The sequence below is a fragment of the Benincasa hispida genome, chromosome 8 (genome assembly GCF_009727055.1).
Source record: "Benincasa hispida cultivar B227 chromosome 8, ASM972705v1, whole genome shotgun sequence".
NCBI classification, from domain to species: Eukaryota; Viridiplantae; Streptophyta; class Magnoliopsida; order Cucurbitales; family Cucurbitaceae; genus Benincasa; species Benincasa hispida.
The window spans coordinates 58267654-58279950 of record NC_052356.1 but is presented as its reverse complement, the minus strand read 5'-3'; the positions used below and the strand labels follow the sequence as shown (position 1 = coordinate 58279950).

General features: G+C 33.7%; 1 protein-coding gene across 1 annotated transcript; it reads right to left on the bottom strand.

Annotated features, from left to right (window-relative positions):
• Positions 1 to 873: 873 nt before the first annotated feature.
• Positions 874 to 7805, bottom strand: LOC120082724 (auxin response factor 6-like). The gene is made up of 14 exons (XM_039038001.1): positions 6444 to 7805; positions 5921 to 6033; positions 5434 to 5532; positions 5294 to 5350; positions 5045 to 5200; positions 4884 to 4968; positions 4654 to 4744; positions 4128 to 4292; positions 3908 to 4030; positions 3567 to 3642; positions 3297 to 3441; positions 1958 to 3123; positions 1636 to 1826; positions 874 to 1320 (listed from the first exon to the last, which is right to left on the bottom strand). Exons 1-14 carry the CDS (start codon positions 6484 to 6486, stop codon positions 1122 to 1124), a joined length of 2709 nt encoding a protein of 902 aa, XP_038893929.1. The 5' UTR covers positions 6487 to 7805; the 3' UTR covers positions 874 to 1121.
• Positions 7806 to 12297: the final 4492 nt, after the last annotated feature.

Here is a 12297-nt window from a genome sequence, read left to right as displayed (position 1 = left end):
AATGTTGACGTAACAACGTTACGATCTGAAAAAGAAAAAGAAGAGAATCTTAGTTTGCTTCAACTTAGATATGTATACCGTGGTTTGCCAAATATCATTCATTGTTTTTGTATATTTGTCATAGGTTTTTAACACTATCTTTTTACTTTAGAAATAATTTGAAAACATTAAAGTAATATCAACCATCGAATATCACTAAAAAGTTCTCAACTATATGGATGACATTTCTCTTTCAAACCAACATGTTTATCATCTCTTTCACTGGTAGCTTTCAATTTTGAAGCCACTGTTGAGACAAAGTCCAGAGGCTGTCTGGGAATCAGGAATTTACAAAAGCATCAGACCAAGAGATTCAGAAACATTGTTGGCCTTAGGGGGCCCATTTTAGAGCTTATCAAGAAAATTGCATTTAAAACAATGTCATAAGAGAGAGGGACCATGGAATCTAAGAGTGGTAATTAAAATTTGGCTTTCAAGTTTCATTTTCGTTTTGATGAAGACATCTCCTTTCATTGAGCTTTTACCATTCTGGAAAGTACCATCACTTTTGTTTGATGCCTTTCTTTCTTTCCCTCATTGCCTTCTTCAAGAGGGAAACCAATTACATCAATGAATAAAGTTGGCAACATCTCAACTATTTCATCTCACTCATGCATGTGGTTTTCAACAAATCTTGAAACTCAAATCAACTAATGATGGTTCTACTAACAACATTCCTTGAGTTTCTGTTTCCTAAAGAAGAATGCAATTCGAAAGCTCTTTTACAATTTCAAGTCATTACAGAACTAGACAGCTTTTCACAGTTATAGAAAGTTCATAAGAAATCAGTTAATCCTGCAATTTACTCCATTCCTACAGTTATAGAAACTCAAATCAACCAATGATGATTTAACTTAAGTCTTCGTCTTCGAATAAAATATTGATGTCCTAGGACTAATGTATTGTCAATATAATAAGATAGTACAGAACAGAAAAAGAAAATGTCTAATTACAGTACTAAGGCATAAGCATTTAAACTAGATTTCTGTAGCTTTTTCCGCAACCTCATATGAAGAATTTAAAGAAAATGCTAAAATTACAGAAGAGAGAACGATGATGTTGTAACCAGGTAGGTAAGTTACTCAGTAGTCAAGAGGCCCAACAGAGGTTATCCCTGAAATCAAATTTCTCGAGTCCTGTCGGCTACCATAGTCGTCACAGGTGCTGTTCGAGAGCCTCTGAATTGGCACAGAGTTCAGAAGTTCTAAACCTCGTTTGCCCATGTCCTGAACTTCTTCTGGTGAAAGTATTTTGATACACCACACACTGTTTACAAACTCCCTGGTATGTATTAAAAAACAAAATCATGATTGAGCCACTAAATGATTGGGAGATATACAACAGCAAGTGCTTCCTAGCTGACAAATTCCATAAAAATTTGAGTATGTTCTATTTCTGTTCATCTCTTTCAAGAAAATGATTTTTACTTTATAATGAGCCATTTCCTAGGAAAGTTGGCTGGAAAAGTTCTGAAGGCAGCTGCCAAACATATCAACTATAATCTTGACATGATACAGATATGACTTACGTATTGACTAAAAGCAAGATCGAATAAACCAAATGCTAATGAAGTTATGGAGAAGGGGCAGAACTTACGGCCAAGGGCCATCACCAAGGAGAAGAACATCATTCTCCCGGTCAACGAATACAAGCTGCCAGCCTGATCTCAAAGGATCCTCCAACTCACCTTCTAAGCCAAACATGCGAGCAAGCTCGCTGCGCAGCTCAGGATAGCTGTTGAATTTGGTTATATCTAACGACCTACTGTAGGTCCCCGATTTATGAACCTGTACATGAAATGGATGCACAAAGGGATTAAGGATACTAACAAGGCCACATTATAGTACAATGTAAAAGAGTATGTAAACCAAGCATTCAGAGGTAGATATAGGAAAATGTTCCAGATGAGTTGCATCACCTTGACAAAGGTTCCGTTGGGTGGGTTTACTTGGCCCACATTTTCATGAGACTGCAGGAAACCCGATTCATCGATGCAATTTGAGGATGTCATGGTCGGATTTACAGAAAAATTGGTTCCAGCAGTGCTCATATAATTAGAAGAAAAAGGTAGAGTTGTAGAAACACTATCATTGCCGACTCCCCTAAGGTTTGACATCCCATTCTGCATTAGAAGGGATGAAGACTCTATATTCACACCAAATAAAACATGGTTTTGTGGATCAGAACCCTCATCTCGGTCATCAATAGGACACTCCCTTCCAGGGAAGGGTGGCAATGTAACAGTATTCTGAGAAATACTACTCTGTGGTGTTCCCAAAATTTCCACTTGAGGTAGAAAATATTGCGGAGCTCCAGAACAGAGAGGATCGATAGCAGCTCTCTTTGATGGCCAACCAGCTGAAGAAATTACCGAATGTGCTCTTTGAAGGTTAAGCAGCTGAGACGAGTCATCTTGGACATATGAACCCGCAAGGCTATGCAATGGGGAAACAGTAGGACTAGTTACAGCGTTACCGTTGGAATCAGACAAACTTGGTTGTTGGCAAAGGGAAGGTACAGTTTGTAGGGACGGTGACTGGGATTGTGAACATGAAGCAAACTGAGATATAGCAGGAATTGTACAAGGAATCTGTTGATGATCGAGTGGCTGTGCCTGCCTTGGTTGCTGTTGATGCTGCTGTTGTTGATTATTGAACGATTGCTGAGTCTGCAATTGTGCCTGAAGATGATGCGACTGAGTTTGAGCCTGAGAATGAGACTGAGAATGCTGCTGGTTCTCTTGAACGGATTGTAGAAACGTAGGCTGAGGCTGTGACTGATGCAACATCTGAGGCTGCATTAAGGTAGACGAGTGACAAGAAAGACCTTGGGGCTGCTGGAATTGCAGAACAGATGCAGGTGCTATTTTGGAATAATCAATTGCCCTCATCTCCTGAAGAGCTGCAGTAGCCATGGCTTGATACATGTCAGATTGCATACCCATCATGGATGGATCAAGCCTTGGCTGCATCCATGGTGAGACCCCAGTTCCCTGAAAGTTTAGACACTGGATGCCACGATCGCTACTATCTCCCCGTAGCCACATGAATGGAGAATTCATTCCGAGGTCACTATCCTTGATGCCTAAGAGAGAAACATATAGGGTAGTTAGATATGAGTGCCCAAAGCTGGGGTTTCATTGTCTAAATCAAAATACAATGGGAAGAGCAGAAAGTAAAACTGGAAATCATTACTAGAATAAGACGTTAGAAGCATCAATATGTATTCATGTCGACAATAACATATTCATTACATACCAAAAGAAGGCAGTCCAGTTGGCCACGGTCGCTTCAGCCTAAGTGGAAATGGTGATGGATACATTGGAAATGTTGTCAGTGGTTCAATTTCCCACAAGGACACTCTTGGCTGCCGCTCTCCTGCTGTCGACTCGTCCCAGCCAACCTGCATCAATCAGCTTATTGAAGTGATGTTCATGACTTACAGAAGGAAAACTTGAAAACTGGTTAAGACCACATCAGTCGAAACTTTAGCTTTACGATCCCCCTAGCGTTAGCTGTGTCACTAACCTTCACTGAGCGCCAATGTGAGTTTTGCCATCTTACAGGATCCAAGTCACTAATGCCAGTGATTGTGCCCATGTAGCTGTATACACCAAAAGAAATATTAGGAACATATAAATACACATCCAATTCCAGTTGTAGAAACTGTGGTACTCGATTAAAGTAGCTGAAAGAAATTAAGCAATGGGTAACTTTAAAGCCTAATTGCAATAACTAGGCAAAACTAAATGCAGCCAGAAATAGAGCTAGAGGCAAGTAACAAAGAGAATCTATTTCACCCATGAAACTTACTGATCATAAAATGTTTTCGAAGACAGAGAACTATAGAACTAACATTCCAAACCTACCGACGAACACTTGATTCTTCAGTTTCAAACAGCATCCTAAAGCGCATGCCAACAGAAACACGTGTATGGTAGACTGCCTTCACATATTTGGCCAGTGGTATGACAAACTCTGAAGGGCTAGCCCTGATCAGAAGTCCAATTTCTTGTGTAAGAACGTGTAGACTAAAAAAAATGTAATAGCTCAAGAATTCCTATCCAATCATTCAGAGACACCTCACACCTTGGGTTAAAAAATATTGTAAACCGACTGATGGTAGCAGCTGCATGAGCTGCTGCAGCAAGAAGCCCTAAATGCATGCTATCACTTGACAACACAGATGAAGGCATCACAGTTTGTGGTCGACTTGCACGCCTAATTCCGAGGAGTAATTGATTCTTTTCATTCCTGAAGAAAAAAATATCAGTATTGTATAGATGGTTCGCTCACCACCGACAAGCTGATAGCGCAAAGTCAAGGTCAAACAAATAGTAATGATAATTATTTTATAGCAATACCATAAGAGAAACTTTATTGATTGACAACATTAAACGCTTAGTTGATTAAAGATTGTGCACTGTTCTATTTTTTTTGTGCTAAACAAGTCAATTGTTAAGGTACGACGGAACAAGAATGCTATTGGATTACAAACAATGGACCGTGAAGAAATGTATATGATCAATGATCTCACCAAACTGCAGTGAAAAGTTTAAACAAACATGCCATAAAAAAAGGAGAAAGAAGTCAAACATGAGGTAACACTGCATACCAAATAAAAAGTACAGCGTCACCAGCAACAAGTCGTTTAGCACTCACGAAGACGCTCCATCCAGTTGTTAGAAGGTGTCTTTTAGGCTGGCCTGAAAAATATCAAGAATGTTGGGGTTATTAAACTAGCACATGGTAGTCAGTTCTCCATTTCTCCAGTGCTACCTTTCTACCTATTAGATACAAACAGGAGGGGGGAGGGAGACAAACTATCTAGAAATGAACACCCACCGCGAAATATATGCCTAAATTTCCATTCATTATCATGTAGGTCCTTCGCAATCAGCTCCTGGGCTGGGGGCTGCATAGAGAAGTCCTGCATTGAACCTATACGGTCAGAACAAATCATGAACATCTTCAATGACTACTTGCAAACCTCAAAGAGTACTTACCAAAGGGGGGAAAACTTTTTCAGCAGCACGGCGAGGAACAGAAAAACCTCCATGTGTGCTGGTATCACTGGCTGTCAAAGTTTTGCAAAAATAATTCGTTGGCTGCCTACTTGGAGTGCCCAACTCGGCTGGAAGGTAGGCTTCCTTCAATTCTTGCTGGATAACAAAGTATTTCATATAAGAAAGAAAATGAAAAGCAAAACTCTGAGGCCAACTAATCAAAATGGCAGAAAAGAGAAATAGTCCTACAGCACTCAAGGGTTGCAGAGTCATCTGAGCATATACTTCGTCTGTCTCAGCATCTGCCTGAAGTTTCAAACACTCGGAGGTTAGAATGAAACATGGCCTACCATAACCAGACCCAGAAGTAGCAAACTATCAAGTCTTACATGCATTGTCAGGTTGTGAAGCTGACAAATGAGCTGCGGCGGTAAACTTGGGTAATTCGGGATCTGGGCATCCACCTCTTTATTGGTAGATGCAGCAACCTGCTCAGAAAACAAGTGGGTATAAGCTTTAAGACTTGAAGAGCTCAAAGATTACATAAAATGGATCAGTGTACTCTCACTAGACTGCACAAAGGAAAAATTCGTAAATGATCAACAAGCGAAGTCCCATTTGCAAAACTTTGTCAATGAAGTTTATCAAACTACAGTTGAGAGATCATATCAATTTCCAGAAGATAGCAAGCAAAACAGATTGACCTCTGTCCAAATCACAACTAAAACAAAGAGTAAAACAGAGTAGCAACCAAAACACATGAATACCCATCAGGGTTGTTAAATCTCAACAGAAAACCAAGTTCTAAAAGTCAAATAGAACGAGAAAGAAATTCCAAATGGCCATTGAATATACATGGAAATTCATGGAGTTCACCTGCTCACTATGACCTTGAGGAAAATAAACAACGCGGCTGCCAACAGCCGGCAGAGAAACAAGAGGACCAGCGCACGCATGCCAAAGCTCAGAATTCAGGACCCTCCTCTCGCCTGCAAAATTGGTGTCAATTTTCATTTAAAAAAAAAAAAAAAAAAAAAAAAGGCCAATGTTTCCAATTAGGAAATCCCACGGCTGGACCACTCAATGGGGGAGAGAGAAAGAGAAAGAGAAAGACTTCATGGTTGACACAGAGAGATTGAAACATAAAAACAAAACTCCAAAGGCAGGAAAAGGACATAAATCTAGTATGACGCTGCAAAATCCAAGGCCACCGGAAGGCAAAAAAACGAGTAAAAAATGCGAAGTCTACACAATTGGTCCAAAAAGGAAGAACAAAAACGTTAAGGGTATGAATCGAATAGGAAAGTAATCAAAAGCAGAATCATCTGCAATCTTCGATTACTGCTCTTAATGCATTTACAGACAAAATTCAGATAAAAGTAGTTCAAAATATGCGTACCTTCCGGAGGCTGAGGACTAAAACCACCAGCAGAGAGCCTCATTCCTACAGAGACTACTCAATTCGAAACTTAATAATATCCTTCAATCGAAGAGATAAATAAATAGCTAATGTGAGCACATCAACAACCCAGAAGACTCTGGCTCTTGTTCCTTTTCCTCCTTAGTTTTCACTCCAAAAGTACAATATTCCTCTCCCCAAACTAAAGCGCCATTGCAATTCCAAGCTAAACGTGCTGCAATCTGTACAGTACCAGAAACTTGGTGCCCACTCTAGAATCCTCAACCGAAGCCGGTTTCGCAACAGAACACAGTGATTTTGGGCCTCATCCGAAGCTTCAAATCAGCACCAACACTCCCTCCAAGATTATACCAATCTCTAATTTACAATTACAGAACAAAACCCAGATTAAGCTTCACAGAACTCAAGTCCTCCTCCACCTACAGACCCACAGATTACAGATTCTCAAGGAGTTCTACGACTGAGAAAACTACAGAGCTAAAGATCCAGAAACGCCTGGGAGCCACCAGATCTTCAAAGAAGAACGTGAAAGGTTGAGATATTTAGTAGAAGGAAAATACCCAGATCTCAAAGAAGAAGAAGCACACCAAAGAAAAGCGACCCTCCCCCCATGTTCATTTCTGGTATTAACTAGGACCCATTACGCACTGAGTCAGTAGTGACCTTTTCACAAACGAGGGAAGAGGAAGAAGGACGATCAAATACTAAGAGAAACTCAAAAAACCAAAAAGAATTGAAACAAAATCATGCGAGCTCCATTGAGTGGGTGTTTCTCAAATTTGTTTTGAATAACGGAAATCCAAGGCTAATGGGTCGAGTACTACCTAGTGATAGAGAGTTGTGGAGGTCGTGGTCATGGTGGTAAGGTACTAATACTAATGTTTTGAGCCTTTGATATTCTGCTCTGCTAAAATAGATAGATGGGTTATGCAAAGAGAGATTAGTACTACTGTTGCTTTACCATCCTCCCAATTTCTCTCTCTCTCTTTCTCTCTGACTCCTCTGTTTTTGCTCTGCTACAAATGTTTCCTTTAATTTTTTTTTTTTTTTTCTGCTTTATGGGTCAGGACGCTTTGCTCCAATCAATCAACGCACAACCGCCATTATTTTTCGCTGTCTTTTTCATCTCAGGGGGAAGAAAAAGTAGAAAGCCACTGTAGAAGGAGCGAAGGAGAGAGAAAGAGGGAGAGGGTTTTATTCTGAAGAGAGAGAAAGTGTCAGAATTTTAATGGCGAGGACGATGAGAACAAAAGGAAGGCGAGAGAGAAGAAGTAGAATCACTTCTCTTCTGCATTCTCTCTGCAATCCCCTCTTCAATTTTTGTAATTACCACTTTCTTTTTCTTTTTTTCCTTTTCCACTTCGTATTTGTTTCATATTGAAAATTCTCATTCTCTTTAGGATGATTTTTATTTTTATCCTAAAGTTTCCATTTACATCCATTTTTACCCTACTAAATTTTTAGAACTACCTTAAAATTATAATAACCTCGTTTTTACTGCACTAAATATCATTTTACTGCACTAAATATCACTTTAGATTCTTCAATTAATTATAGTCGATATTATTTCAAATCTCTCATTTGTTAAAGTATTTACAATTTACTATAATTTTTACTATTTTACATTCATCATTTTTTTATTTTATGTTACAATATTTACTATTTCTTTCTCAAACTAAAATATTTTACACCTTAAATACATATTATTATAACTTAAACTAAAATAATTTACCCCAATTACATATTATTATAATTCAACTATAATAACCAATTCCTCGTTCTAAATTCACTCTTAATTTTATTGAATTAAAACCTAAATTTTGATCCATGTACCAACCTTTGCTTTATTTTCTCTAATTTATTCAGTTTTTTTGCTAAGAAAATTATTTAATGTTGTTTTTCTTTGAAATTTGAAATCTTTATAAATAGAAATATTTACAACTTACTAATTTAAGAATTAAATTTGAGTTTTCTCTTCTTGATTTATTCATATTTTTTTATTTGTACTACACTACGACCTCTCGTGGAAGTTTCAAATTATTGTTATTTTTTAACAATATTTAAAGATTAAATTATATAAAGTACTTCCTAATTTTAGAATGGTGTGTATTACACCGTGACCTCGTGGTGGAGGTTTCAATTTTACAACATTTTTTTATCAATTTTTTAATATTAAATGATACAAAATTTACCCTAAATTTTGCAGTAATTTTCAATTATGCTCCTCGGTTTGGAGAATATTTTTGTGATTCAATAAAATTTGTTTCAAAAACATATACGGGGAGTTTTTTTCTTTTTTTTTAAAAAAAAAAAAAATAATAAGATGAAAATTGATGCAACTAATATGTAAATATTAAAAAACATATGGATGAAATAAAAGGCAACGGTTTTAATTTATACTTGTAAAAAATATTACCTACACATTCTAATTTTTACCTATTGATCGTCAGGTTGAATTTTATGCTTTATTTTAATTAAAAAATAATAATAATTTTTAGAATAATTTCAAAGTTTGAATGGTATTTTTTATAAATTTCAAAGTTCAAAAATAAAAATAAAAATTTTCAAAATGTAAAAGAAAAATTCAAACATATCTCGAAGTTTATTTATATGCTTTAGCCATATTTCCAGCCTTTGATTAATCACACGGCCAAACTAGAACACCAATCTTCATTAATAACAGAGGTAGAGAGATTCCAAAAAACTGACTTCTCTACTAACAAGAGCGTAATTCAACTAGCATAGTATTCATACTAGCAATCTTGTAGATCTCTTCAACAATAATTTTAGTTTGATCAATAGATCATCACTCTCTTTACTCGAGAGACGAATAACATTAGACGAATAACATTAGACGAATCAAATTTAATTACCACAAAATAAACGACTCATTTTATAGATAAATAGACTTGACAAAAGTTAATTTTCCCCGACTAAAAAAATAATTCACATAGAAAGATACATATTTTTTATAGAAAATACTTCCACATTGATGAAGTAGTTAAATTTATCCTTATGAAGATTTTTTTTTTAATCCTACTATCAAGTTAACAAACAAATATAGCAAAATAGTAAGTTAAAATTAGAGGGTATTAAAGTTAGGTTGACTTGAAGTATAGTTCAAATTAACTAAAACATTTTCTACGCTCTAGAATGTTTGAGAATATTACAGATAGAAAAAATATCAAATTATTAACAGAAAGAACAAAAAAAAAAATACCGATAAGTGGTAAATTTCTATCCGTTTCTATCATTGATGGACAGTAATAGACTTCTATCAACCTCTATAAAAAAAATTTAAAATTTTACTATATTTTAAAAATAATTTCTCCTATTTCTTATTTTTGAAAATCTCTTGTTTTATTTTGTTTTTCATATACTTTTTTATCGATAGATTATCTTAAAAGTTAGTTGTGGTAAAAAAAAAAAGTTGTATTATGTTTATATAAATATGACATCACTTGTTTTCAAATTTGGTATAAAATTAATACATGTTTCTTGAATATTAAGTTCACATGAAGCTATAGTATTTTTTTTTTTAAGAAAACGATCTTTTTTAATTTATTCAGCAACATAAAATAATGACTTTTGTTGTCGATATTTTGAAATCAATTAAAAAAGAACAGTCCTTTCTTATTTATTTATTTTTATTAAGATTTTGAAGTGAGAAGGGTCACACTGCGGCGTCCAGGGACGAGAAAATGGACTGGACATAGAGTTAAATTACTGAAATAACCTTCATTTAAAAAAAATGAGAGAGAGAAATGAAAAATACCTTTTTGTCATAAATTTCGAATTTAGTTATGTGATCTCCAAGTTTCAAAATGTAACACATTTAATCTTTAATTTTATTCATAAATTTTAAAATATTATCATTTTATTTTTGGGATTTGAATTTTATTTATAGGTTTCAAGATCTACACTTTCAACCTCCATTTTCATTAAATATCTACTTTCTTTGTGTTAATGTTTATTAATAAATTTAGAATCATTATGAAATAAAATTTTGAAAATTTTTCTAATAAAATTAAAATTAAGATTCGTTAAGATTGCACCAACTAAAATTAGTTATATAAAAATATATAAACTAAATTTGAAAATAATATAACTACATACACGTCAAAATAAGTATAACTCAACTGTAATGTAATAGAGTTTATGTTATCAAATTTTAAAGTTTAGAAATTCGATTGGTTAGAATTAGTCATAAAAAAATGAAATTATTTAGGAAAAAAAAAGAAAAGTAATTAATGTAGATGATATAATTGGGTGATGTACTATATACACTATACATAGTAACAAGTAACTACAGCGAAAGCCGTGCTACCAACTTGCTTCTCGCCTTTGACCCACCACTTTTCCGTTTTTACCTTATTTATTTATTTATTTATTTATTTATTTTCTTTTCATTTCCTTCTCTTTTTAATTTTAATTCAATCTCGTATTAGTCATATTTTACCTTTTGGTTAAGAGCATACAAATTAGGGCATATACTAGGAAACATACTCTTTTAATATTGTTTGTAAAGTAAATTTTGATAATGTTTTAGGAGCCATCTTCACCATTTCTACTGGAGGATCTTCCTGAAACCATTTTCAAATTTTAGAGACCCATTCACAATCAAATTCAAATTTTGGATATCCATACATGTCATTTTAATGGGTCTAAGTAGAAATTAAATTCAATATCTAAGATCAAAGGTTAAGACTCTGTTTGATAACCATTTTTGTTTTTTATTTTTTGTTTTTTTAAAATTAAGTCAGACACTACTCTATCTCCAATTTGTTTCATTTGTTATCTATTTTTTACTAATGGTTTAAAAAATTAAGTCAACTAAAAAAATAGTTTTTAAAAACTTGTTTTTATTTTTAGAATTTGGATAAGAATCCAACCACTTTAATTAAGAGATATGCAAATCATTGTAAAAAAATTGGGAGAAAAAAAAATTAATTTAAAAAAAATCAAAACACAAAAAATGAAATGATTACCAAACAAGATCTAAGTTTTCAAAGTTGAACTTCAATTTTAGAAAACAAAAAATAATAAAATATAATAGGTAGAAATGATATTCACGAAAATACTTTTCAATGTTAAAAAAAAAAAAAAAAAAACCAAATAATTATCAAATTATAACTTAAATTCTACAGGTTTAAGATTTTTGTTCTCATTCATTTAAACTCGAAAGCTACCATCAATCAAGTTACAATATTATTGATAAAATCAACTTATACTTATCTATTGTCATTATATATATGACATGTATATGTATGAAATTTTGTACTTAATTTGTCGTATCATTTTCCATCCATCATTTTAATCAAAATAAAATTTTTTCATTTTATTTTTAAACAATTTCAAAATTTAAAGATTGAAATGCTGGTTTTCAAATTTTATCCGTATAATTGAAACGTATAAAAATTTTATCGTTAGTTTGAATGATTTTAATCTAATTTTTATATTTTAATTTTTAGCCCTCAAGTTTATAGGGGTGAGTTTGAAAATGGCATTTAAAATTAAAGGTAGAAAATAAATAAGTTTGAGACAATTAGTTTTAATCTTGTAATAGACATCTACATAGTTTCTTGATAAACATACGTATGATATTAAAATCTAACAAGTTTCTCGATAACTAAATATTATAGGATCGAGAAGTTATCTTATGAAAACAGTAAATATATATAAATTATCGTGAATCTCTTTAACTAAAAAAAAAAAAAAAATCACTTTTCAAAATTATTAGACGTTTGTTAAATAACCAAAAAGTTAAAAGAAAATAAAATAAAGAAAACATAGTTATCGAGCACAAATTTTGAAATAAATAAAATTAAAATGA